This window comes from Neospora caninum, chromosome III (genome assembly GCF_000208865.1).
Source record: "Neospora caninum Liverpool complete genome, chromosome III".
NCBI classification, from domain to species: Eukaryota; Apicomplexa; class Conoidasida; order Eucoccidiorida; family Sarcocystidae; genus Neospora; species Neospora caninum.
In genome coordinates, this window is record NC_018388.1 from 88,140 (window position 1) to 115,748 (window position 27,609).

Below are 27,609 nucleotides of genomic sequence, written 5' to 3' on the forward strand. Positions count from 1 at the left end.
AGCCATCTCCACCGAGTATCGCGACTTTCTGCCAGGCGGTTGCTTCCTCGGCTTCCAGAGCCGCAATTCTTCTTTTTTGGTCCTGAACTGCGAAGAATGCTCTCGTGTCTCGAGACGAAGCGACAGTGAGCGACCGCGAGTCAGAACGTCGAGTCTTTGTGGGCTCCTCTCTGTCGCAGTGTGTGTCTCGATTTCGTTCGCAGCCACTCCTGACACACGAGCAGCTCACCTTGGAAGCCTCTTTGCCCCTCGAGCTTCTCTCTGGCTAACAGCCAACTTGGCGAACTGCGAAACGCCTGCGATTTTCTCCCTTTTTTCTCGTGGATCCAGGGAGACGCGAGACTCTGCATGCGTTTTCTTCCATGGTGCTGGCCAAGATGGGCGGAGGCGGGGGAATCGCCCAAGGGGCTTCTGGAGGCTTGGCCTCACATCCCCTTTACTACTACAGCACACACAATGCGTTGCGGGCCGCCGAAGGCGCAGAAAACTTTTTCCCAGTCACCTTCGTTGAACTGCACGGCACGCGAAGCTGCAAAATCAACGTCTACCCCTTCTGCGACGTCCAAATGGTGAAGAGAATCCTCCTCAAAAAAATGAATCTCTCCAGCTGCATGAAGGTAAATACGCATCCACGTCTCCCCACGTTTGTATGGCGACATACATACATATGTAGGTAGAGACATACAAACTCGCTGTAGTTCTATATTGGTGTGGATATATATATATATATATATGTGTAGGTGGAGATATACAAACTCGCCGTAGTTCTATATTGGCGTGTTGTTATATATATATATATATATATATATATACGAATGGAGCTATTTGTTATGTGTCTGCATGTGTATTTGTGAGAGGCAGTTTTTTTGACGCTGGAATTTGGGGAAGGAGACCTGTTGCGTGCAAGACCCGTCGGTGTTTTTTTCCTTCTTGAGCCTTCTGTCTCGCGTGTTTCTTCACAGATATGTATGCCCACTGTGTAACGCGAAGCGGTGTATGTCCATACGTGGGTGTATCTCTGGAATGTGTCTGTGTGTTTGGATATCGAGAGAGCGAGGTGGGTGCGATGAGAGGGAAGACGTTTTTCCTTGGTCTTCTGTGCGCAGGTGCGCGACATTCGTTTGCTGTACAAAGGCAGCGAACTGCCCAACTGGCGGCTCATGAATATCTTCACAGATGCGCCCCTGAAGAAGCTGCACTGGAGCATTCGCAGCGACAACATGAGAGCGTCTATCCGGCCTCTCGTCAGTCAACAGAAACTTCGCAGAAGTCTAATCCAGGTCATTGAAGAGGTAGGCGACACTCCGTCTGGACGCAAGTGAAAAAACAGACTTCCCAGTCTTCTGGGCGCCTTTCCTCACTTTCCCTCTACATACATACATATACATACATACATACATATACATACATACATATACATACATACATACATACATACATACATACATACATACATACATACATACATACATACATACATACATATAACTGTGTCTGAATACCGCTATGGAGACTCATTTGTTTTTTCGCATACCTATATATATATATATATATATATATATTGTGTGTATGTGTAGTTGTCTATGTACGTAACACAGATTTTTTCTTTTGCTCGGGACCGCTGTGGCGTCTGTGCGGTGTGTCTCTGTGGGGTTTTTGGTTTCGGTTGTTTCTCGACTCGCCCTCAGTCGTGCTTTCCACTCTGAGTCCATTTCTTCGTAGGTGAAGCTTGGCTTCAGAAGAAACGTTGCGCCCAAGCTAACGATGGACGGGACCGGTGGAACGTATATCCTTTTCGACGCACGTCGTCGTCCTGTGGGGATTTTTAAACCCGAGGTGAGCTGCTAGTGTGTATAGCGAGAAAGGGCGGAGAAAGAGAAACGTTTTCTCACCGTAACGCGTCGGGGCCGTTGTTCACATTCCCCCCTTCGCTCCCAGTCGCTGAGAGGCGCATTCCGTCTTCTCATCGAGACCCCACTTACACTCATGCTCTGTTTCAGTTTTCTCTTATTTCCAGATCCTTCTCTCTCCTCTGTCTGTTTTTCCTCTTTTCTCATCTCCGTGTGTATGCCGTCTGGTTCTCCTCTCTGTGTTACTTCTTTTCTCGGGGGTTACTCTTGTTTCCTTTTCGTTTCCGGTCTGCTTTCCTCCGCTGACCAACGATTTTTCCCAATTTTCCCCTCCCGTCGCTCGTGCAGGACGAAGAAGCCTTCGCGCCGTGCAATCCACGAGGCTACGAGGGGCGCATCGGCCAAGCAGGTAAAAAACTTTTTTCGATCGCCTTCATGCTTTTTGCTCCATTTCTACTGGGGTAGTCAAAAGAAGGCACTTTCATGCATATGCATACAAATGCGTATATTTTTGTATGTGTATGTATGTATGTATGTATGTATGTATGTATATGTATGTATATGTATGTATATATATGTATATATATGTGTATGTATGTGTATGTATGTATGTAGGTATGTATGTATATGTGTCTGGACATAGATATGCGCACGCCGAAATTCTAGATATACACATGTCGATGCGTTCACCCAAATATCTATAGGTTTACACGAAGTCTCCAAAGAGTCTACGTGTTCCCAGGAACATGTATATATATATATATATACATCGACTTGTATTTGTCTGTGCTGATCGAAGCGCATATTGGCATCGCATTGTGTGCTTGCGTCTGTAGATATCTATCTCTCGGCGACAGATGGATTGGTGAGGCGCGAGGTTTCGTGTTCTTGGTCTTTTCAGGTTTTCGAGGAGGCGTTTTGAGTGGTGAGGGCGCGGGGCGTGAGTACGCCGCGCACATCTTGGATTCTCTCTACAACTCCCCAGCAGGAATTCCGCCTACCACAATGGTTGAGGCTTGTCACCCCGCATTTTGCTACAAATCGCCCGTTCAAGTGAGCCATTTTGCGAAGCAAAAGATCGGTTTTCCGCAGAAACCGCAAGTCGCCTCTCCACACAGGCACACATACACTCACGGACACCGACGAGAACGCAAGATATGGACGTGCATCGACAGAAAGACTGAAATTGCGAGCGACGTCGAGAGACGGGCAGAGCTACACGCAAACAGTGGACAAAAAGGTTGGGGATATATGTACATCGGGGGCTCTGAGCGTTCTGCGCTCTGCATGCGCATCTCTAGGTCAGTCCCCGCTGACACCAAAGGTCCATCTTTGTGACATCTGCTTTAAATCCCATATATGTGTGGTTATTTGCGTCTGTGGAATGTGGTTTTAGTTGGGAACGACCGGAGACCACCTGATGATGAACAGCTACATGGCCGCGACTCCGGAGAGCAGACACGCGCCATCGACCGTGGCAGGCACGCATCTGAAATGGAAGGCGGGAAGTTTGCAGCAATTTGCTCAAGCAAAGGTGAGTCGCATTCGAAGAGTCGCAAAAACCTGCGCAGATCTCGCGCCTCGTGTCTCTCTGCGCTGTCGCTCCACCCAAACATATTCCGAAATGCGCCTCCGATCCGCCCATGCGTAGGCGAGGCCTGAAAAAAAGAAAACCAATCGCGTTTTTGAAGAGACAGAGCAGGAGTCGCGGGAGTAAGATTCTTCCGCGTTCACGCCGGGACCTTGCACCCACCCGCCTTTCTGCAAGCGTCGCGCTTTCCAACTTCTTCGTGTGAAGGGCAAGCGGTCCTCCTGTGTCCAGCGCGAATGTCCTACAAACTCGACACCTACTTGTATGTTTGTGTGCATCGTATATCAAATATACATCTATATATACATACATATATATATATATATATATGTGTATGCATTGGTGCAGAGGCATGTATGTCATCGAGGTGGTGGTAAAGGAATGTGTGTGTTCTGGGTTTTTAGGAGAGCTGCGGGGATTACAACCCTCTTTTGTTTAGTGTTAGTGACGTTCATCGCATCGCTCTCTTTGATATTCGTGTTATGAACCTCGACCGGAATGATGGAAACATCCTGGTCGCGCCGCTTCACACGTTCCAAGACATCACGGCCTCCCTCAACAGGTCGGAATCTGGCGGGCATGAGGTGAGAGACGGAAAATAGACAGGGAAATAGAAACACTCAAAGTTCAAGACGTCATCAGTCAAGTCTTCTGGTGATTGTACATGCACATAAATGTGCAGATATACTCTATATCTGGGCACACATAAACGCATTTGCCTATCTCCCTATATATATATATATATATGTGTATGTATGTATGTATGCATGTATGTATGTATGTATGTATGTATATGTAGGTGTGTGTATTTAAGGTGGTCAGAGGGGCGCTTCTCTGTGTGCACAGGGCCGGGCCAGGCCATTCCAGGCTTCTTGTTTGTGCATGGGTATCTCTGTACATACCAAAACGTGTATGCTCTTATCTATATATATGTTTATTCATGTGTGTGGATGTGGTCATTGCTGGAGGGAAAGACGAGTTGTCGCGTCTCTGGCGGTTTTTAATTCAAAAACGAAAGAAACGCGGAGGTTTCTGGGCGCGTCGTTTCTCGCTGCATGCACCGCTCGCCGTAGAGAAGACCAAGAGGTTGGAGAAGAGAAGTCAGGAGTGTTTTCTGTTTTGTCTTCAGCACGTCGCTGGTCGGTTAGCCCAGCACCAGCAGAAGATGATGTCGAGACAGCTCGCCTCGAAGCTCCTGCGCTCCGTCTCCAGTGTCGGATGTAAGTCTTCTCTCGTTTTATGGAGTGTCGACTCTGCCACTCTCCTGTTCAGGCGCAGCAAATCCCTCTGGTGCATATCTTACCTCTCTCTGTGTCTCCTCCCAGTCTCTGTCTCTCTCTTTGTCTGTCTCCTTCCAGTCTCTGTCTCTTTCTTTCTCTCTGTGTCTCCTCCCAGTCTCTGTCTCTCTCTGTCTGTGTGTCTCCTCCCAGTCTATGTCTCTTTCTCTCTGTGTCTCCTCCCACTCTCTGTCTCTTCCTCTCCACTCCGAGTTTCTCGAGGAATGCGCCCCCGTCTGCGTCGCCTTTTTTCTCGCAGGCGTTGGCCGCTCAACGGGGAGCGATGCAGCGGCTGCGCACGCAGCGACGGAAGCTGCGCACGCTGCGCAGTCTCTGGTCACGCCTGATGGGCATCAAACAAAGTGAGAAAGGCGTGCGTGTCCCAACGCTTATAACCCTAAATACATGTGTATGTTTATTTTCATGGATCCAAGCGGCTGTGCAAAAAATAACTCGAACCTTTTATACCTGATACTCAGAAACAGATATGAATGTACATAGGTGCGAGGGCCTCTTCTGCGTAAGCCTGTTGAACACTGTTGCTCATTTAGCTGAGCGTGGCAAACTCAGGAGGATGCACTTGCACGCCTCAGTTTCCCCACACAAAGCCACGCATGCGCCGGCACGCGCGACATGCACATGTCTCGGAGAATTGGGAGTTGAGGGTTTCAGCGGGACACTCGACGACCTCGGTGGAGTGCACCTTTTATTTATGTCGTGTATAAAAGGAACAGGAAAGAGATGCGCTAGAGAGCGGAGCCCGCGTTTTCCTACAGGCCTCTTTCCATGTGCATCTTCTCTTTCTCTTTCCATGTGCCTCGTCTTGTTTCATCAGGTTTCGGCTGATTCCGATTGACCACGGACTGATTTTGCCGGATGTCATCGACGTCGCTACCGTCGACCTCGTCTGGTTCGACTGGCCGCACTGCAAGGTAGACCGCTTGCTCTTAGAACGCAAAATCCTCGGTCGTGTGAGCTTCCGGGGCGCGTGGCGGAATGCTGTTTCGTTCCTTTCTCGTTTCTCCCTGCCGTGTTCGAAAGAAAAAGTGGGACTTGACAAAGTGCGCAACAGAGAGAAGGCGGGGAAGCCGCGGTGAGTTCTGTCCGGCTTGCGGAGCCTCGTAACTCGGGTAACGGTTCTTAATCAGAACATAAAATGCGATTTGTGGATGGGCTCGCCGCGCAGTGGGAGTGTTTATGTGCATCGCGAGATCTGTGTTTCTTTCCGCTAGAGGTGTCGAGGGCTTTTATGGTAACGGAGGGGAGCCTTTGAGAAAAAGCGTTGTGGCTGCATTTTCTCTCAGATGCCGTTCTCCGAGCATGACCTCGCGCTCGTCTACTCCTTTAACGCAGAGAGAGACGCTGAGCGTCTTCGTCGAAGACTGCTGATGCGGTGAGAAAGCGGTTGAAGAAACCCTGTCAATTTTGCCGACTTCAGCCTCGATAAACTGCAGGCGTAAACTGAGGAGGGAAGCACGTGCAAACCGTACAAGGAAACGATCGGGGAGACGGGGGAGGGGAAGACCACTGTCTTTTTCGACAAATTCCTCTCGTTGCCCGAGTCCTCAGCTCCACGGCGGCTGTGTTTTTCGTGTCCTCTGTCCAGCAGCCACTCCTTGCTCGTCTTCGTTGCGTGCGCTTCTTCGTGCATCGCTCCCTCTCTGCCGGTGCATGCATGCGAACCTCTCGTCGCCTTCTGTGAGGAGTTTCCCGTATTGCGCGCGCCTCTGTGTCGGTTGTCTGCGCCGCTATTTGCCGATTTTGAGGGAGCGCTCGGGTCGTCTGTGACAGCTTCGGTTCGCTCGCCTTTTTGCAGTCTTAAATTTCTCGGAACGCCATCGATTGGTTTTCAATCTGTTTATCTCCAGAGACGACTGCTTGAGGACGCTGCGACTCTCCACACGCTTCCTCCAGCAGTGCGTGCGGCATCACCTGAATCTTCACCAAATTGCAACAATCGCAGCTCGAGCCGATGTCGATCAACCGTCTACCCTTGAACTCCTCGTACGTGGCTCTCCTGTGTCTGTCCTTCTCTCTCGTTCTCTCTTCTTCTCTCTCATTCTCTCTCCTTCCCACCTCTTCCTCTCCTCTCTCTCTTCTTCTCCCTTCTTCGCTCTCTCCTCTCTCTTCTTCCCTCTCATTCTCTCTTCTTCCCTCTCATTCTCTCTCTTCTTCCCTCTCATTCTCTTTTCTTCCCTCTCATTCTCTCTCTTCTCTCTCTCTTCTTCCCTCTCATTCTCTCTCATTCTCTCTCTGCCCTCTCTCTCCTTTTCTCTCTCTCTTCTCTCTTTCTCTACTCTCTCTCGTCTCGTTCTTGTTCTCTCTTGTCTCGCTTCTCCCCGCTATCTTTCCGTTCTTCTCTTTTTCTCTCTTTGTGTAACGAGGGTTTCCTGCCTCCTCTCTGTTTGCTCGGTTCTCAGGTTCGTACGAGTTTGCAGCGGGCGTATTTGACGATGGATTGTGCGTCGCTGGTGTCGACGAATCGTCTCGGGTTCGGCATGCTCGACTTGGCGGAACTGAAACTTCTCGATGAGAACGTCCTGGCGTCGCTGCAAGAGGGCAAGCAGGGACGCCGAGAGACGTCATCAGGCCGCTCGTCGCGCGCCGCGTCTCGGGGGAGCGCAGCCCCGCACGCGAAGGAGGCGCGCCGGCGCGATCTCTCGACGTCTTCCACGACGCGCACCTGCTGCGCGTGCTGCTGCCGGCACGGTCCCCCGTCTTTCGCTTCGAAGACCTCGCGAGAAGAAGAGTCCAGCAGCAAGGTTAGAAGCAGGACCCTCCGGGAGTCTGCCTGCGAAGGCTGTGCATGCAAAGGCAAGCGCGCACCTGCCACGGCCGAGCGTCGAATGTTGATGCCGTCGGCGCCGACTCTTGGAGAAGAGAGCTGTGCGAGGCGAGCTGACAGGCAGGAAGAGCAGAATGGAGAAACGACCGGTGTGTCGTCTGTAGGCGACACTGTCGCGGAGACTCCGGAGACAGGGGATCGGAGAGCAGTGAGTAAAGCGGTCTCCTTTGAGAAGATCGGCGAGGCGGGTGGGGCGCCTCCGCGAGATTCGCCGTTCCCAGTCCCTTCGTGCGCGGGATCGTTCGAAGAGACGACAAAACGCGGGCCGGGCCGCCTTCGGCACTCGTGCACGACGAGTTTCTCTTCCTTGGGGGGCGCTTGCCGCAGCAGCAACGCCTACAACTGGTTCAAGCCGGGACAGTCGTCGAGTTTCGAAGGCTGGTCAGGCGCCGGGTCGTTCGACGACGCAGCCGTGAGCGCGCAAATCCGCGTCGCCTCGGCTTCGCCCAACTCGGCTGCGGAAGAAAACGAGTCCAGGCGGGCGGTCTTCTCGGCCGGGAGTCAGGGCGAAGAGCGCGGCGGGAGCGGAACGGAGGGGGATCGATCTGACTTGCCGCGCGAGGGAGCTGTGTGTACACCGGGATGCGCCGCAGCGGTCGAGGGGGGGACAGTTTCCGGAGTCGCGGCGTGCCAAAGATGCGTCGACAGCGGCTGTTTGTCCAGTGAAGACTTCTCGTCGTGCTTCACTGGGAGCGACAGCGAGGGCGGGGAAAACGGCAGGTCGCGTATCAAGTCGGAGTCCAGCGGCTCAACGCGCGGCGACGTGTACGTGAGTGAGAGCTTGAGTGACGACGGCTCGGACGCCTCCAGGTGGGATTCGTCCGAGAGTGGCTACGACAGCGACCAAGAGGAAGAAAGGAATCGGACGCGAAACGCCTGCAGCAGTGGGAGCGAGCGAGAAGTGGAGAAGGAGAAAGAGGAGAAACTGGGCACGAGCCATTCGGCGCCGGCGCTGCATGCAGCCGCGTACCAGTTGCGCTCCCTGCCTTCCGCGGCGTTCTTCGACTACCCACCAAGCATGATGGGGACGACTCCGGAGAAGCAACGCGAGAAAGAACGCCGGAGAAAACGAAAGGCGCAACGCGCAGGGAATACAGAGAGGAAGGAAGGCGAGGCAGAGAGCGGGCGAAAGGATCACAAGAGACAGGAAAGCGAAGGCGGGGGGAAACCCCGAGTGCACCGTGAGAAAAAGGACAGTGAGAAGGGCGAGGCGGACAAGAAAAAGGCAGAGACACACGAGAAAAAAGAAGAAAACGTCTTCGATGCAGTCCGAGGCACGCAACGCGGAACCGTCAGAAGGTAAGCCAGAAGAAAACAAAAGAACCCAAAACACCCTTCAACTTCCTCCGTCTTTCCTCTTGATGTGTATTTATTGCGTGCATCCAACGTGTATGCCTTTATATATATATATATATATATATATATATATATATATATATGCATGGATATATGTCGGCATAGAGGGTGCAAGATACAGTAGCACACGTGAGGTTTTGCATGCATTCGACGCGTTTTCAGCGGCTCGGGTTGGGCGGGTGTCCCGCGCCGCCCTCCTTTCGAGTGAGAAGACCATGTGCGTGGACGCGCGTGCATGCCTCTCCTGTGTGGAAATCTTCGCAGACTCAACGGGACTGCTGCGGGTTCGGCTTATCGGCGGAGAAAGCAACAGCCGCACGGCGTGGGAAGCACGTGGCTCCTGTACGACACTGATGGGCGCTCCATCCCCCTGGATTGGGCAGAGCCGCGGTTCGACAGGTAGGAGAGGGTTCTCGACTCTCGTCAAATTTTAAACTTCCAGTGGTCTTGGCACACCCGGTCACGCCTCCTTCTGTGTCAGCCCTCGGGCGTTCTTCGTGTATAAGCCGGTGGACAGCCGTACCCGAGAGCGTTTCGCTGCGTTTCGCTGCAGGCTGGGTGTGTCCAGTCGGCACACGCACGTATCCCGTCCGGACCTGAGAGCCTGTCTTTCTCCCGGGCTTTCTGGTTGGCTTCATCGACAAAGACAGATATTGATAGATTTGGGTCCGCGTTGATATAGGTACCCGTTGATAGATGTTGAGAGATGGATGTTGATAGATGGGTCGCTCTAGGTCGCTAGCTGCGGTAGATAGATGTGTACGTGTGTATTTTTGTCCAAGGGTTATTTCGTGTGTCTGTCTTACCGTTTGTGTGTATCTCTGCGTCTGGTCGGGAGGTGTCTAGAGAGAGAGGAAAGCGACGCGCAGCGTTGTGTGTCTCTCGCTCTGCTGTTTTCGAGACGGGGTTTGGAGATTCGCGTGTCTGTGCCTTCAGGCTGTTTTTCGACTGTTTCGAGGAGCTACTGCGCAAGTACATTGTCCAGCAACACCCAGAGTGGGCGTCGTACCCGTACAAAGGAGCGCGTCTGGAGGCGCAGCTGAAGAAGGAGCGAGAGGCGGGAGAGAAGCTGAACCGGCCCAGTGAGAACCTCGCCTCGGGCTACAGCTTTTCGAAGAAAAGCCCTAGCCAGTCGCCGTCGCCTGAGAACTCGCCGACTGCGGAGTGTTGCTGCGATCACGGCTACCACCACTGCGAATTGCATTTGCAAACTGCGAGAAGTGCAGCGAATCCTGGGGCGAGACAGGAGACGGGAGACAAGCGAGGCGACACTTGAGGGGACAGGAGAGGAGACACTTGAGGCGATAAGAGAGAAGGGCCAGCGAGGCGGCCGAGCAGGTTAACCCGGCGGGTGGAGATTTTGAGAGCGCAAAGGCGAAAGAAAGTGAAGAGGAGAGCGAAAAGGCGGAAGGAAGTCGGGGGCAAAGAGAAGTTTGGAGGCAGTGGTGCAGAGCCGTGTACGAAACGAGATACTCGGCGCGAGGACGCCGGGTGTTTTTCTGCGTTTGCAGAAGGCGAGGGAGCGCGAATTGACGAAGGGGGAGACAGGGCGGAAAGAGGCGCACGATCCAGAGAGAGAAAGGAAGAGAAGAAGGTTCCTGTGGGATTGTCTTTTGAGGGGAAGTGGAGAAACGAGGGAATGGAGAGAGGAGGGAACTTCCCTTTTTTGTCCGAAGGAAGGCGGGGCCGCTGGAGCAAGGCTGGTGGACTGTCCATCGTTTCTTCAGACTTTCGCGGCGCATGCACGGAGATGGAATGCAGTGGGCATACAGCAAAGATTTCATCGCGGGAGGGAACCGTGTATATTATTATGTGAAGAAGTGGGGGGAGACAGATGAGCAGTGCGATGAGCAGGCACGTGGAGGAAAGGAACGAAGCGAAAAGCGTAAGAGAGCGGAGAAAAGAGACTGTGTTCAGAGAAACAAGAGAGGAGAGACGGACGAGAGACACAGGCTCAAAAAGAAAGGCATGAACAATGCGAGGAAGAGAAGAGAGACACCGGTAAAGGCAGACACGCCTCTTTTTCGCTCTCCCGCCACAAACCGACGTACAGATATATATTGTTATTTTTTTAGACTCACGATGTCTTTTTTTCGGTTTTTCCCGAGTCGGTGCATGGATTCGTAGGTTTGTATTTATTTAGGATTTATTCCGGTGGAGTGTCGAGCCGAGAAATCTTAGGTGGAAAGAACGGCGCTGGGCAAGGTGGACCACAACGAGGAAGGGCCGTTTTGGTGTCGGTTTGTCGCTTTCGTCTCGCGTGTCTCAGATGCGCCGTGTGCCTGTCAAAAGTGCTTCCTGTGACAGAGAGAGAACACGAGTCTCTCGCCGTCGCACTCGCCCACTTCTGTTTTTCTCTGGGAAATTCTCAATGAGTATATGTCTGACAAATCTCGCATGGGTATGGAAAGGCGTGGAGATGTGGCAATTTTGTTCGTCTGTATTGGCGGGCGTTCTTCAGAATCCAGGTTTTGTGAAATGACGCAAAGCGTGACCTCCCCAGCTGCATGCGTGCATGCAGTTTTACCCATCTCCACACGCCCCGATATATATATATATATATATGACTCTCTGTGTAAAAGTCTGTGTGTGTATGCCTGTGTGTGTCGATATTTTTGAGAAGAGGAATACGGAAAAGAGGTGAAGAATCGGTACGTAGGGGGAGAAACGGGGATGCAGTGAGAGACAGAAGAGCGCAGAGAGAGGCGGTCTGTTTTTCGTCGCTCCTTTCTAAAGCACCCTTTGGTTTTTCTTCTTTCCGAGTCATATCCAGGGTTATCTCCTTGACTGGAGTTCTCTGCGTTTCTCGTCTTCAGGTGGAAAAGAGTGTCAGAGCTCCAGTTGTGTGTGTCGCAGTCTCTTCTGGATTAAGATGTGACGGGTGAGGCGTGTCTCGTCGCAGGGTCGAACGCGGAGGAGCCGTTTGTTGGAATGTCGAGGTATGGAAAAGTGATTGGGGGCACTAGAGTGCATGCACCTTTTAGGTCCGGTAAGCGTGGAGATGGTTTTGCGCAAGGAAGCGTCTGTCGTTTCAGCGTCGTGTGCGGCGGAAAGCGACAGTTTTCGGCGAATCTTGGTGGCACGCGAGTCTTTCCGTGGTGTAGAGAACGCGTTGCAGCGGCGACACTCTCTATTTTGAGGTAAACATAGTTACACACTTATGTGTGCATTTTGTATGTGTTTATATTCTGTTTGTACAATTTTGTATAGATGTGGCGCGGTGAGAAGTGTGCACGCGGGTGCATGTTTTGGGCTTTCGTTTTCGAGAGTCAAATCAGAACCCCGGCACGAGGGGTCTGAGACTCGCTATGCCGTCTGGGAAATGGGAAGTTCTTCACAACTCGGAAGTTGAAGCAAAGCGTAAAAACGGTTGAAAGAACTCAGCCAACACTCATCCTAACACCCATATATATATGTATATATATATGGTACACATTTGTTCAGATAAAAAACGTAGACATGCACTTGCGTATATAAGTATGTATATATATATATATATATGCATATGGCTTATCGGCGTCAAGAAGGCCTTTCGAGGACACGGGGAAGTAGTAGTCTGGGGGCAGAACGAGTTCTTTCTTTGCTTTTGCTTTCTCGTCGTCTCACTTGGAGATTGGCCGTTCTCTGTCGCGAGGCCTTGCAACGCTCGTTCTCTCGGTTTGCACCGTGTGCTGGTCGAGGCCCGCGGTTGCATGCGCCTCCGTCTGTCCCGTTTCGGGGTCTGGTGGAGAAGTCGCCTCCGTCAGAAAAAACATATGCTCTGTTTCCCTCCGAGGAACTGGCCTGATTTGTCGGCTGAGTGCCGTCTGCATCTCCATATCCCGATACACCGGGAGAAACAGAGATTTCCCATTTGGGGTGATACACTAGGAACGGCTTTTTCCTCTGGTCTCAAGAGGGTTCTCCTGCCCTCAGCTAGTGAGGGAGATGTCGAGAACAGACAAACCTCGAGTGTGTTGGCCTCTCCCGCATTTAATTCAAAGACTGAGAGTTAGAAAAGGTTGCATGATCACCGACGACGGCTCCTCTGGCGATCCAACCTGCGTCTCGCTTCTTGGACCTGTCCCAGAGCTCCGGAAGACAGCTGAGCGTATTAAGGGTGGTACCTTGCTCGGACTTTGTCTCTAGAAGGTTTGTCAGTTCGCAATGGAAATTCTGCTCGCACTCAAACTTGGAGCGTAAACGGGAAGCTCCGATTGAAAAATTGCTAGACCCGGGACACAGGAACCAAAACGGAGTTTCCAACCGTGATGCCTCTTACCAGCCTCGAGTATCGCTTAAACACCATTCTCGTTACGATTTAATAAAATAGAATGACTTACAGGAGAATAGGTACAGAGGTACCTACGTCCCAAATGTGTAATCTGCATCCATGTGCAGATTCGAGCAGCTATCTTTTCGTCTCGATGTTATGTGCAATCCTGAAAAAACGCCGTTTTCGCTCGGAAACCGGTTGGTACGGGGTTGTTACTTTAGGCTGTGTATGTGTGCTGACAGTCGGTCGAATTCTCGCGTGTGTCTCCCACGCGGTTGAAACCCGAATGGAGTTTCGAACAGAACTTTCCGTAGGCATTTTGGTGCCGATCCTTTACGTTCACAGCGCACCATGTAGTTTGTGTCGCTTCTGCGCTCTCTCTTGGGTCATCCCTCTTCTTTTTGATTTCTTTTTGATTTATGAGGTCGGTGACTCCACGCGTCGTCTCTGTGGGCTTTGGAGCGTTGTGAATCCCCAACTGTATGGGACCGTCTCCTCTCTGCACTCCTCCTCGCGATTTTCTCGCCTTCTGGGAACGCTATGGAGAGATCAGTGTTTCCGCCCCTTTGCTTTTGGCCCTACAAAAACGAAGACCGTCCACCTCTTTCTACACAGTGTCTGGAACTCCCCAGCGCAGAAACCGCCGTGCTCTGCATACTGTCTCCCGCGGGTCTGCAACCTCGATCTGACGCCTTGTGTTTCAAGCATTTCAAATGGAGACAGCTCCCAGCCGCTCTGAAACAGTGGAACTTACCCGAGCCTTCTCCCAGAGTCTGTTCTGAACGGCGTTCTACAGCCGATGTTCGCAAAGCAATCCTTGGAAAACGCGAACGTCGATCTTTCCTCCGTTTCCTTCCTGGAGTTCTTGCTTCGTCCCGCGCGACTCTTTTCGGCACACATCTGCGTCTTATCCGGCTGTCGACCTGCAGCCAATTGCACGCCGAGACCGGGAAGTGCTGGTCCTGTTTTCCGCGTCCTTTGTGTTTGCAGAGAAATGCGAAGAACACCAAATTGTTCAAATTGTTTCTCCCTCTTCGCTTCCTGGAAAAAGAAAGAGACTGCGCACTCGCGCGTCGCCCACACAAACACCAAAAACGCGTTCTGTTCCGAGTCTCCCGCCGTCGTCGTGGTGCCCGAGAGCGCTCGCAGAGGAAAGCGGAGGAGACAGGACGCGGGGGACTAGGGACAGTCCTAGTTTTTTTTTTGCGCAACGCAAATCCGTGGCGAACCACGCAGGCCCCAGAGTGTCGTCTTTATGACTGGCGTTCTCTGGCCGCTCTTCTGTCTCGTCGGGCCGCACTTGTGCAAAACAGCTCCAAAACTCGGTTCCAAGCAAAACCCAATTTCCACAATGAACGCCCAAGCGGTCTCGAATTCGACAGATGAGCCTTTCCTGCGATACTGGGAAAAAAAGCAGGTGCGGTGGAAGAGTCTCGCCATCAGGCCCTCTTTCTGTCCTTCCTCAAAATGCCGTGGTGACAGAAGGAGCAAGACTTGCGTCGAATCGAAAGGCGTCTACGTGTTCAACTGTCCACAAACATCGACACACCTGTACAAAAACAAATGTGTATATAGCCTCATATGCACATATGCATGTGTAAATTGACATGGATACATACCATATACGTGGCATATCTCGAGAGAGGAGGGTCAAAGTGCATAGAGATGCGTCCGAGCCGTTCCGGTTTCTTTTGCACAACAGATGGCGTCCTTGGTGTGATTTTTAGGATGGCCTGGTCCCCTCAGCTTGGTTTTCTCGCGCGTATTTGCGGGCGCGCGCGGCGCTCGCGAGAAAGCGCCTCGAGGAGGCTTTCGTGGGCGGTGCCGAGAAAAAGGAAACAGAAGATCTGCTCTCCGTTTCAGAAGACCGCGGGGAGGAACAGAAACGGGAGCATGCAGGAGAGGCGACGCGGGGGACAAAGAAGGCCGCAGACGACGGCGGGAGAAACGGAAACGAGGGAAAAGGGCTGTCGAAGCCCTTGCGAGGTGAGAAGCATGCACAGAGAAACCGCATACGATCTTGGGGAAAAAAGACAACACTGTCCTGAGGCCGAGAAGGGGGCGAGAGAGTGTTTTGGTTCCGTTTTCCCAGTGCAGAAAGGTGGGGAAAACGCGATGGACTCCGGCTTTGCTGAGTGAAAACATCGTGCTGCCTCCAACCGATCGCACGAATCAACTCTGAACTGTAGGCATACACCCGAAAGGGCTACTCTCAGTCTCCCGATGCATGCATCTTAAATATATGGAGACAAAGAGAGGTGCGTAAAAGTTTCTGTCTGTGTCTGCTCATGGAACTCTCTCCAGAGGCAAGTTCAGAGTGTCGACATACGCGATCTTCATAAACGCATTCATGTATAGGTTTTTTCTTCTCCCTGTCGCTCCCTCTTTTCCCCTTTTTCTTCCCCTCAGTGTGTACCTGGCTATCCACACAAACATATATATGCATATATAAATATATAGATGTGCGTTGACCCAGTCGCAGGGAAATCTGTGTCTCCCGCGATGTGTTAAGAGTGCGTATCTTTTGGTTTCAACGAGGCACAGGGAGCGCGCCTTCTCGACGGGGCCTTGAGGCATGTTCCCCAAGCGCGTTTTTCTTCTCTGTTTGTCTGGGAAGGCGTATGCATTGCACACTACATGACAAAGAACAGGATCGAGGAAGTGATTCTTCGCCTCGCTGCGAGAGCCTCCGGATACGTCCCCGTGACCATAAACTGGGACGCCGACGGGTAAGACAAAAACACGGAAGGGAAAAATGCACGCTAACGTCTTCTCTATCTATTTGCCTACATGCATATATCGATATAGATAGATATAGATAGGTAGACATGTATAGATATTAGATATATCTGTATATAAGCATCTATGAACCCTCTCTGAGTTCCGCTATGTATGCATTTATCGATACACCTATAAATGCAACTGTACATTTGTCAATGTAGATTTATAATAAAGGAGACAGAATGTATGGAATGTTATCCACAAAGAGATGCACACGTATATCAATACTACACTGACAGATACACAAATGTATGTGCACATGGGATCAAAATCGATCTTTCGGACACGAAACAGCCTGTGTTCACAGACGGTTCTACTGTCTGGGTATGCATATAAGGAAGTCTGTTTCTGCCATCAAATATGCAAGCATATCGATGTACATCAATTCAGAAAAACATGCTCAGTAACTCATGTATATTCACAGAGAGATTTGGTATGCATGCAGATGGAATGATACATATAGAGAGGTTCAGATAACCGAGAGCAAGATGATTGGATGTCAGCGTCTGAACCTGGATCAGATCTGGGTTTGCTTGTTTCTTTCCTAGAATCGACCGCGTGCTCTACAAAATCCACTCTACTCAGTGCAAGGCCGTGATTGTCGATGAAGACGTTCCGGCCTCTTGCCGCACTCGCCTGGCCGAAGCAGCTGAAGGACATTTCCACGTGAGAGTACAACTCGATTTGCAGTGCTAGCAGTTCTTTTTCAATGGTTAAAGACAGCGACAGGAAAAGAGAAAGTGTCGACGACTCTCACTGGGAATGCGTTGCATCATTCGCAGAGGAACTCAACCATAAACAAATATAAAACAAATATATAGGTGTAGCTCCGACATTACAGAGACAACGAGGGATACGCGTTTTCGGCTTTCCATATGTATACAGCATTCTGTACCTCCACAGAGATATATCCGTGCTTTTGCAGTTTATATATAAATAGATAGATACTATGATATCTAGAGATTAAGATGCGCATGTGTTGTTGTGCTTAGTACATAATACATAATATATATACATATATATATGCATCACTGTGTTCGACCGCACATTGCAGGTGCTGTCTGCGGCGACGTTGTGTTCCCCGAGCGGTGACAATCTTTCAGAGGTCTTGTAGGTCGCGCAAAAACGAGAAGAAAGTGCTCCGTGCGAGAGCAGACGTCTTTTCTGATTGTTAATTCCGATTCACTAAAAGCTTCAGTCTCTCTCACCTGTTTAGGTATCTCGGATTGTGTGCACACCTGTGTAAAGAAATGCGTACAGCGATACTTGTGGGCGGTTTGCGTTCTCTGCCAGCTTTCCTGATCGGAGGAAGTTCCTGCACATAAATCTGTGAATATCCGCAGAGGCCCAAAGATGACCACAAAGAAGCATGCCTATTCATACGCGTACGAAAATATCAGGCATACGAAGTGAAACGGCTATATTTACATACATATATGTACATACGCATATGCAGAGTCAAACGGCTGAACATGTACAGCACACATACAAAAATGTGTGCATATAAATATACGCATATATATATATATACGACTGTGGACGGAGCTGAAAGGCTAGACATACACATATGCATGTGGATATCCGAGAGATGACACTGTTAGAGAGGCGAGACGTCAGCCTGTATATCCGCATGCATTTATGACTGCTTGCGTATGCATATATATATATATATATATATTGAGAGAGAGATGCATGCATGACTGCCAGTCTGTATCGACAGGCCTCTGCTGTCGGCAGACGCTTTCTTTTCGTTCAAGCGCAGAGAGCGTCGGATTGTAGCGCCCATTTTTGCGACGACCGCGTCTGCTCGGGAGCTGTGGCTGTTTTTTGTTTCTCAGAGAGAAGCCGATCTGTCGCGAGATTCAGGAGAGCATGCAGGACTGCTGTCTTGAAAATTTGTGTTCTTCGACCGGCTGTCGCTTGCGGATTCGCACTGAAGAGGGGTCAGAACGGTCACCCGCAGAAGCCGACGGAGAATCCAAAGACGCGGTCTGCCTGGTACGTTTACTCCTGCCGAGAAACGGGAGACACACGTATTCAGAAGCGCAGAAACTCTCAGAATGATATCGAATGGTTTGAGTAAGATCGAGAGGAGTCGAGGAACGGGCAATCAGTGATTCCAGAGGTAGATAGGTCGCGCACATGTCGATATGCACCCGTTTCTATCACATACATGCACGTATCTATATACAGAGTATATATATATATATATATATATGATCTGTAGTCCACGACCTATATATAAATCTTCAAATCCACGTGCCTATTTTTATCTCATATATATATATATATATATATATATATGTATTTAGAGGGCTCGATCTGTAGATGAACCGGAGCTCATGCAGACTTTTTCTTGGTTTTCTTGTGCGATGTTCTGGGGCGTGCGAGGAAGATTGTCTTCACTTCTGGGACGACGGGGTTGCCAAAGGGCGCGGTCTTGACCAGCAAGTGAGGCGAAGCTAAAAACAAACGAGAAATGTCTCGCAAGAGAAAACTGCTTCCTCTGTTCCACATCCCCGGGTCTCTGCACAGACACCCTTTTTCGCCATCTCCCTTCTTCGTGCTCCTCTACCTGTTAATCTCTTCCTCTCCTTCCCTCTGCCTTCCTCGCTCTTCCCTTCTCTTTCTCTTCCTTTCTCTGTCTCTCTCTTTTGCGGAGAAAAGACTGCTCTCCCTGACTCTTTGTGCGTGAGACGGGGCCCTCCCGCTCTGATTCCACAGGAGGCTGTGCACGAGCGAACTCGTTTTTTTTCGGTCTCTGACCACTTTTCTTCGTTTGTTTCACAAGCGTTGCCATCTACTATGTTCTGTTAACCAGTCGAAAACGTGGATCCGGTAAACAGAGACATTCAAGATGTAAACCAGCAGACGAACTCTCGCGTATATACTCTCCAGAGAACGCGTATAAGCAATCCTGTCTCAGAGACGGTCACGTCCAGGACAATGGTACCGATCGTACCAGCATCCAAGCAATAGTTTTCTTTCTCTCCTGGATTCCAAAAATGCTCCAGGTAGATGTGGGGTGCATGCCTGTGAAGTGTTGCGAAGAACTCTCCCTTGCCTTCAACCTCGTTCTTTCACCTTTTGTCTCTTTTTAATTACTGTCGCTTTGCAATTTCTGTCTCTACAGAAATATGGAGACGTCTTGTCTCTCGTTTCGACAACTGCTGGAGCTGCGCGATGACCTTCCTCTCACAGTCGTCATTGTGAATCCTCTGCACCACATTAACTCATCGGTCATGCTCGAGCTCGCCCTCTGCTGCCCGCGCGCAAAAGTTCACTTGGTTTCCAGGTGGGTTTGCAGGTCGACACGACCAGGTCACAGCTCTGAGAAATGCAATCCCCTCCAAGCACTTCCCTAGATACTCACCTGTCCAGAGTTGCCAAAAGAGGCTCTAACGGAGAGAATACGAAGGAGGGAAAAGGGGAGAAAAAGGAAGAAAAGAGAGAGAAGAGGAGAGCGAAGAAGAGAGAGAAAAGGAGGGAGAGGAGAAGGAAGAGAAGAAGGAAGAGAAGAAGGGAGAAAAGAAGGGAGAGAAAAGGAGGGCGACAACGGGAGAGCGAGACCAGGAAAAGAAGGGAACAAAAAAAAGAGAGGCAGCGAGAGAAGAACCGAAGGAGAGGGAGATAAAGGCAAGTGGTACGTACGGAGAGAAATCAAGAGACAGATGGCGAATCGAGGCGTCGCCCTCGAGTGCCCGAAAAGATTCCGACATGCGTAGAATGTGCATCTCCATATGAATCTGCCTGGCATTGTCTCGTGTACCCCTCTGAGCAACTCTCTGTTGATTTACCATCTCTCCTAATGTCTTTGGAGAGACTCTCAATTTATTCCACGTGAACTCACGGGCCACCCGACACCCGAATAGACCTGCGCGTCTTCTTCTTCGGTGCCGATCTTTCTTTTCTGTCGTCTCGACTCCTCGTCTCTCGCATTCCCTTCAGGTACACAACGTCTTACTGGCGCGTCCTCGCTGAGATCGCAGAAGCCGCACAGCAGGCGGCTGGGATGTCAGGCGCGCCCGACCCTCTGAAGGGCGATTTCCGAGTCGTCGTTCCTCTGGTCTCGCGCCACATCGACTTCCTCCGCAAACTCGTGGACACCGCGAGCTTGCCGAACGGGATGTCTGTGCAGCGGCTCTCACGGGCGTTGAAGCCCAAAGAAATTGTCGTGTTGCTGGGATCTGCGCCGGTCGGACCCACGACTGTCGAGGCCTTTCGTCGCCTTCTCGGAAAACTGCCGTCGATTCGCTTCGGATCAACGGAGACTTGTCTCCAAGTAGGCACCACTCGGGGGAGGGGGGAACCGTCCTTGCGCTGCTCGAAGTCCCGCATTTCGCTCGAGAAAAAGCACGCCTGCGGCAAACGCTTTGCCGTTTTTGCGCGGGATCCACGCAAAAGTCCGAGCGCCCTTCCACAAAGAGGAGAGTCTCTCTACACACACGTCTGCTGCTGAATCCGACAGCGACACACACCCGAACTACTCTACACCATGCATGCAAGATGCATGCAGCTCCGCACAGACACACCTGTTCACAAAGTACATTATAGGTACATATATATGCATGGATCTGGTGGTACTCATACCAAATATATGTAAATAAAAATAGTATATGTATACATATGTCTGTGTATTCATATTGTATCGACCGACACTGGTGTTCACACGTACTCGCATATAGATGTACGTAAGATGTCTAAATGTACACATATATAAATATATGTGTATACATGCATATGGATCTCACTGCATGCATATATAAATATATATATTTCTTTATATATATATATATATATATACGTAATTGGGAGATGAAGTTGCACGTAGATCGTACCGTAGAGAGGAATTGGTTAGATGCATAGCAAGCGATCTTTTGTTTTTCTCTCGAGGTCATGGGAACCCCCTTCTCCTTGACAGACGAAGAAAGGATGAGAGCCTTGGAGAGAGGATGGCAGCACACCTATCGAGGAACGCCGCAACCAGGCTACTACATTGGACGGCCTCATCCCCCCATGACAGAAGTCAAGATCGTGAAGAGCACAGATTCGAGCGATGCCGAATTCATGGTACGGCTACCCCGTTTTCTACCTCGTCTCTCGATCTGCCCTCCACAATGCACCTCTGGTAGCAGATAAATACAGAACAGAATCTACACAGAGATTGACGGACACACATAAAAACATATATATATATATATATATATATACGTATGTTTGTAGATATGCAGTTGACGACAGATGTAGATATATATAGATATGCATGCATTTACGTGGAGATGCATGTATATACGTAGATATTCATGTAGATATACAGATGTACACGGGGATACATAGATGTACATGTATGGCTAGATGGGTCCATATGGAGTTGACACCAGTCCGACTGGGTGTTTCCGAGAAAGCCCTTGCGTGTGAGTCTTCGAGGAACCGTGTCGCGAGGCGCTGCCGAGAGTGTCTGAGGGAGGAGATTTTTTTTTTCCGGAGCTTTCCCGGTTGGACGTTTTCGACGGGGACACGTGCAGGTCAGTCTCTGTAGTTCCTTTAGCGAAGTCTCCCTCGTTACCAGTCGTTTTTCTTTTTTTCTGCGACCTCAGGTCCCCTGCGAAGAAGGGGAGCCTGGAATGTTGATTTGTCGGGGGCGGAACTGCATGCGCGGCTACACTCCTTCGACAGAGCCGTCGAGGAGCGTCTTCTCGTCGGACCACTGGTACTTGGGTTTAGGCGACGTCTGTTTCTTCCTCCGTCCTCTCGAGAAAGGGGACCAGGCAAGACACGGTGAGGAAGAGAGAGAAGAGCACGGAGAGGGGCGAGGAGGGATCCGAGGGAGGGAAGCGCGACTGGAAGGAAGGCAGAGTTGTCAGGACAGCGAGGCGTGCACCGATTATTATTGGGTGACGCGCTCCGCGGATATCGTTATCAAGGGAGGGGCCAACTACTCAAGTGCACAAATCAGCGAGGATATCAAGGAATGCTTGCTGCGTCTCTACGAAGGAAAGCTGGCCGAAACGCACATCTCAGTCGCAACAGTCGGCATGAAGCTCAACAGTGAACACGAGGACAGCTGCTGCGTGACCGTCGAACTGACGCAGGGAAAACGTGGACTTGGCGATCAAGAGAACACAGAGCAGGGAGAGAAAGAACAGGGAAACGAAGAGGACGCGTGGAAGGCACTGGTTTCCGACATCCAGGAGAATTTCCTTTCTCGGGTGCGCACGGACTCCTCTCTGCTGCCGAAATCAAGCCTCCCTGACGTTCTGAGGATTGGAACGATCCCGAGAAATTTCAAGGGTTTGCCAGACAGCGCAGCATTGAAGAAATGCTTTGCCGAGCATCTGAAGAAGAACGACTGATGCACGCAAGGCCTCGAAAGCAAGCACCGAGATCCTTTTTTCTGTAAATCTTTAAAGAGCAGCCTCAGCCGACTCGTACGCGACTAGTCTAGGGACGGGTGTGCGGCCACGTCCCCAAAAAACCTGTCGAAAAGCCTCCCGCCGTTTGTCTCTCACCGCAAAAGCACTGCTGACGGCTGACAGATCTTTCTGCTATACCTTTTTGTGATAAAAAGGTGGTCTGTAGAGCGTCGTTTCATGTTCAATTCGCGTGGCCGAACCTGCTGGTGCTCGCATGCGAAACTTCCGAGTCTACCTTCCCTCCCTAAACAGCCACCCATTCTTCGCGTTGTCTTCACTCCCAGAGGCAAACAGCCCCATCTCAGCGTACGCCCACCCTCGTTTTCGTGCTCCGCTTCCATGCATACACGCACTCGGTGTACCTTCTGTTCACCCAGGAAACAAAGTTCGCTTCCAGCTGTCTACCGCGCGTCCGCCGAGCAAGACACCGCAACAGTTCTGTGAGACGAGGAAGACTCGCGTTCCCATACGTTTCTATGCGTCTCAGCACCTACCGCTTGCTTCGACGCTGTCTCACATGCACACCGCAAATCCATGTATAAATATGCGTTTGTGCATGCAGAGTATGTACTATTGGTTGATACACCTATTTGGAGAGATAACGAAGACCGAAAGCTTCGGTCGTGCTTGTACAGTGACCGTGCAAGCCTCGTTGGCTATACAGCACTTCTCGCCTGAGTACCCGTGCACTATAAAGCAGAACAGTTTCGATATCCCCATGTGTGTGTGTGTTGGGGGGTGCCGGGATCGCTTTCCACTCTCTGCGCGACGCTTTGTTACGCGTCTCGTATCCTATGCGGCTTTGTCAATCGCGGCCCGGGAAGAAACCGAGACACAGCGAGACGGACAACATGAGAGGACAAGAGCCTAGAAGGAAAAGAGAAGAGAGACGCCAGCGAAGTTTCTTGGGAAAGTGCATCTCTCTTCTGTGAAGGCGCAGAAGCCCCTGTTCTCGACTGAATACGCGAACGACGGTTGGATTTTTCGAGGCCCCTAGAAAAGTGTTTTCGCTTTTCTCTCTGAGCAGATCCCGGTGTTGTCAGTTTCTTCCAGAAGAAAGAACTGTAGTTTCGCTCCGATGCGCGAGTGCATGCACACGAAAAAAGACAGGACCAGCAGAGTCTCCAGGCGAGAGAGGACGCAGTTCTCTACCCAAATACGTTTCTTTAAAACACAAACAACGAGAGAGGTTCCGACTATCAAGAGAATCAGGAAAAAGAGAGACGTGCGACTTCCTCTAATCAATGCTGAAGACACACACACACACACGCCACCAAGACAGAAGCTGGAAATGAGAGAAGCTTACCGGAGAAAGGAATCCAGAAAGTGATCAACAAACAAAAACAAAAACAATCAAAACCATGTGACGAAAACCGAGGCCGTCTGACACAGAGCCACTGCTCCAGGTGGTTGTCTTTGAAGAATGCAGCTTTTAAAAAATGCACTCCAGCGCCGACGCTACTGGATGTGACACGCGTGAAGCGATGAAAATGTAGACGTCGACTTCTGTTCCCTCGCCCGCGCCTACTACATCATCGTCAGACGCTCCACTCGAAAGCGCCCCAAAGCTGTCCTGTCTGGGTGAGAGGCAAGACGCTCCATGAGTACACTGCATGCAGTGAGCGAGGAGTGCTTCGAGGTAAACTCACTTCTTTTGTGCGAGCGTTCTCGACAGCCAGTCCAGTCCCTCGTAGAGACCGTCTCCAGTGGTCGCGCAGGTGGACTGAATGAACCAGTTGCGGTGTCGGATGCTGTGCAGATGAAGCTTGTCTGTGACCTCCGCTGCAGTCATCGCGTTGGGGAGATCCTGCTTGTTGGCGAAGATCAGGAGCACTGCGTCTCGCAGTTCGTCTTCGTTCAACATACGGTGCAACTCTTCGCGGGCTGTAGACGCGCGACACGAAACGGAAACCCCGTTGAGAGTCGAGAGACGGAAGCAGAAACGAAGAACGAACGGATCTCTCCGGAGCTTAAAGAGGTGACACACACGTTCGCAAGCGTCTGTGTCGCGCCGTCGCTCGCCAAAGAGACGCTATACACCACAGCAGTGAGGTGTACGTACACCCCACCGCGCCGGTCACGCAAGGACGACGCCCGCATCCGAGGCAACTCGGAAAATGAGTCGACCTCGTGCACGCTCCGGACGCGATTAACCGTCCAGAAGTGTTCAAAGAGAGGTGAGCTCTACCAGAAGACCGCGTCGCTGTCTCGCAAAGTTCAACGTTGGGCGCATTCCCCGACTGTCGACAACTCACCATCTTCAATACGATCTCTGTCGTTGCTGTCGATGACGAAGATGAGACCGTGAGTGTTGGAAAAGTAGTGACGCCACAGAGGGCGGATCTTGTCCTGCCCGCCAACGTCCCACACGGTGAAGGAAATGTTCTTGTACTCCACCGTTTCTACGTTGAAGCCTGTGGAAACACGCAACAGTACTTTCTCCGCATATCGATGTCGCACACCATCTCGTCTGTCCTTTTTCAAACTCGCGAGCAAAAAGACTGGATGCATATCTGCAAACACGCACGCTTTTGAATGCTTCTTCCCAGAAAGCTTGGGCTCGGATACACATTTATCAAAACCTCCACGTCCATATGCATTTGCATCTAAAAAATGCTATGTGCATAGAATCCATACACTTCCCGAACTTCTACTTAGGTGTGGAGCTCCGCACAACAGAAACGGGAAACGCGCGCTGTTGACTAAAAGGGGCTCCGACCACGACGGCTGTAATTGAAAAGGACACATGCAAAATGAGGGAAACCGCGCGTTGCTCCCTGCGGCAAAAATCTGCGTCCGAATATATATATATATATATGTATATGTGTACATGATATCATTAAGGCTCACACTGCATGTACAACCCAGGTGCACACGCATGTTTTGAAACCGCATTTCTTGAGAGAAATGCATTTAAATCACGTGGAGCCCAAGGTCGACTCTGGTACTTCGGAAACTGGATGACACACGCTGCTTTAGAAGCGAAGACACTGAATCTGCCTCCTGTTCTCCGCGGCTTTCCGTATATAACGGTGTTTCTGGCCGAACTCGTACACATGCGCAAGTTAGGCACATCTACAATTGTACCTCAGTGCCTCGATTTGAGTAGTGCCGCAAGGAAACGGCTAGCCACACAGCGGAAAGGATTCTCCTCGCCTTTCAATCCGCCTCAAAACACAGCCGTGCACTCGCCGAAAACACACAAAAGCGAGGGGTGAGCCTGTTGCGGCAGCGGTATACCCGTGCACAATGCACTACGCAGTTCGTGTGTGAACGCAAGAGCAGCACAAACTCTGTCGATTTTGGTGTACACACAACGCCTCGGCATCATCATAACGAAACCGCAGCCTTCCGTGGCCACGTGGAGAGAAGGAAAGACAGTCTGAGACGCCCCAAGGAGGCCGCCGGCGCTCTTTGAGCGCACCGCCCGTGTAGGTTCGCCGCGACGGGAAAAAATCCGCCGAGACTCTTCTCCTTACCAATTGTGGGGATCGTTGTGACAACTTCTCCCAACTTCAGTTTGTAGAGAATCGTGGTCTTTCCGGCGGCGTCCAGTCCGACCATGAGAATGCGCATCTCGCGTTTGCCGAACAAGCGGCTCCACAGTCGGCTGACGCTCAACCCCATTTTGTTTTCAAGGAAAAGTGGCCAGTGTCGAAAAGGACAGCTTCGCCGACCGGGAAGCCCGCTGGAGAAAAAAAGCGCGAAAAAGGAATGCGTGGAACAGAAAAGTTCAGAGGCGCCGATATCTCGGGAGGAGGACGAGGGGGGAGGGGGGGGACGATGAGACGCTCCCTGCGAAGTCGCGGATTTTTTTGGTGTTTTTTCGTCTTCAAAAATTCCTTTTTTTGCGCGAGGTCGCGGCGCTCCCGAAAAGACAGTTGCAGAGAACAGAGAAAAAAGAAAGGGACTCGAGAACAGAGAGATGTAAAGACGCAGAGAACAACGGCCGACGGGCCCCGAGAGATTCGAGGTGGGAAAGGCAGGAGATAGAGATGAGGACAAGCGCGCGTCAGAGAAAAAGAAATTCGCCTGCGGAAAAATGCAGACACCCGAAAAAACCGAAACAGGGAAGAAGACAGATTTAACGCGTGCGACTCTGGAAAAAACGATTCCCCGTTGGGCGTCGGCTTCCGGAGGCAACAGGCAACACACAACAGTGTATGTGGATATATGTGTATAAATGTGTATGTATCTACATATACATACGTTTGTCACGTCCACAGGGAAAAGAAGACAGCGATTTTGCAGAGTTTCAGGGGGTGGAGACAAAGTCGGCAGGCATTTGGTGCAACAGCCTCCCACTCTGGCGGAAGGCGAGAAAGGCAGAGATTTTTGTCGCGACTGACATCAGAAGACCGCGAGAAACGCACAGAGAGATGGTGGGTGCTGGCAGCGCCGACGTGTGGACGCCATACATCCAGATGATCGCGAGAAACAAAGGACGAGTTGGGGGGATCTCGCGAAAGAAAGCCGAGAGGGTTGCGCAGTAGCAGAGTACCACGGTCCTCGCGGTGGTCGGCACTTGCCTGCGCATCATCCCTTCGCCGCGCGTCATCGGCCGAGTCGGCAAAGAGAGTGCATTCTCTGCGCATCAGAGAGAAACGGGAGGGCGTCGCGACGGAACACGGCAACGAGCGCAAGACTTCCGGCCGTTCGGCGGCGCCTTCGCTGTGCCCTACAGCAGGACAACCCCCCTACGCGGGGCTCTCGCAGTGAAAAATTAGAAAAACCTCAGAGTTCCACTTCTCTCTCCACCCCTTGCTGTTTGCTGGCGGAAAGAGCAGGAGGACAGGTTCGTCCAGATAAATCGGCCGCAAGCAGAAAACGCAATTCACTTTCGAGTGACAGAGGCTTCCCTTCCACGGACCAGAGGCGGAGTTTTGAGCCAGCCTACAAACAGATGCCAAAAAGTGTGGAGTCGTGCGAAAAGACAGCGGCGGCTGTGTCTCCCGAAGGGAACACAGCCGCCAACAACACGCAAAGGGTCGTGTGCTCCCAAAAAGACTTTCTTCTTGCAAGTCGACCGTGCCCAGCTTTCTCCAGTCCGAACACACCACGAGAAAGTTGAAGAACGTGAACTTTCCAGCGTGAAAGGTGCCTCCTGTCCTTGAGGCCGTCAGTCGTGTGTCTTGTACAACGCGGACCCAGAAATGAAGGACTGAGAGCATCTCCCGGCCGTCGAGAAAAGATCTGGTGTGTAGCGCTCCACTCTGTCAGAAAGATTTGCGAATCCAAAGG

The 27,609-nt window shown here is 51.1% G+C and overlaps 3 protein-coding genes across 3 annotated transcripts; 2 read left to right on the plus strand and 1 right to left on the minus strand.

The window, feature by feature from the left end:
• Window positions 1-377: 377 nt before the first annotated feature.
• NCLIV_006980 (hypothetical protein) lies at window positions 378-10,195 on the plus strand (the record flags this gene model as incomplete). The annotated part of the gene is made up of 15 exons (XM_003880209.1): window positions 378-617; window positions 1,107-1,292; window positions 1,723-1,836; window positions 2,199-2,259; window positions 2,752-2,903; window positions 3,247-3,384; window positions 3,846-4,025; window positions 4,571-4,661; window positions 4,978-5,080; window positions 5,554-5,650; window positions 6,023-6,111; window positions 6,587-6,722; window positions 7,139-8,862; window positions 9,184-9,318; window positions 9,856-10,195. The coding sequence occupies 15 exons, from the start codon at window positions 378-380 to the stop codon at window positions 10,193-10,195; spliced, it is 3,786 nt and encodes a 1,261-aa protein (XP_003880258.1).
• Window positions 10,196-14,525: 4,330 nt separating this feature from the next.
• NCLIV_006990 (conserved hypothetical protein) lies at window positions 14,526-22,308 on the plus strand (the record flags this gene model as incomplete). Its single annotated transcript, XM_003880210.1, has 10 exons — window positions 14,526-14,591; window positions 14,902-15,160; window positions 15,792-15,903; window positions 16,504-16,621; window positions 16,948-17,009; window positions 17,895-17,953; window positions 19,089-19,155; window positions 19,904-20,237; window positions 20,849-21,025; window positions 21,553-22,308. The coding sequence occupies 10 exons, from the start codon at window positions 14,526-14,528 to the stop codon at window positions 22,306-22,308; spliced, it is 2,010 nt and encodes a 669-aa protein (XP_003880259.1).
• A 1,297-nt stretch (window positions 22,309-23,605) lies between these two features.
• Window positions 23,606-25,995, minus strand: NCLIV_007000 (adp-ribosylation factor 4, related; the record flags this gene model as incomplete). Its single annotated transcript, XM_003880211.1, has 4 exons — window positions 23,606-23,615; window positions 24,018-24,252; window positions 24,624-24,782; window positions 25,848-25,995. The coding sequence occupies 4 exons, from the start codon at window positions 25,993-25,995 to the stop codon at window positions 23,606-23,608; spliced, it is 552 nt and encodes a 183-aa protein (XP_003880260.1).
• Window positions 25,996-27,609: the final 1,614 nt, after the last annotated feature.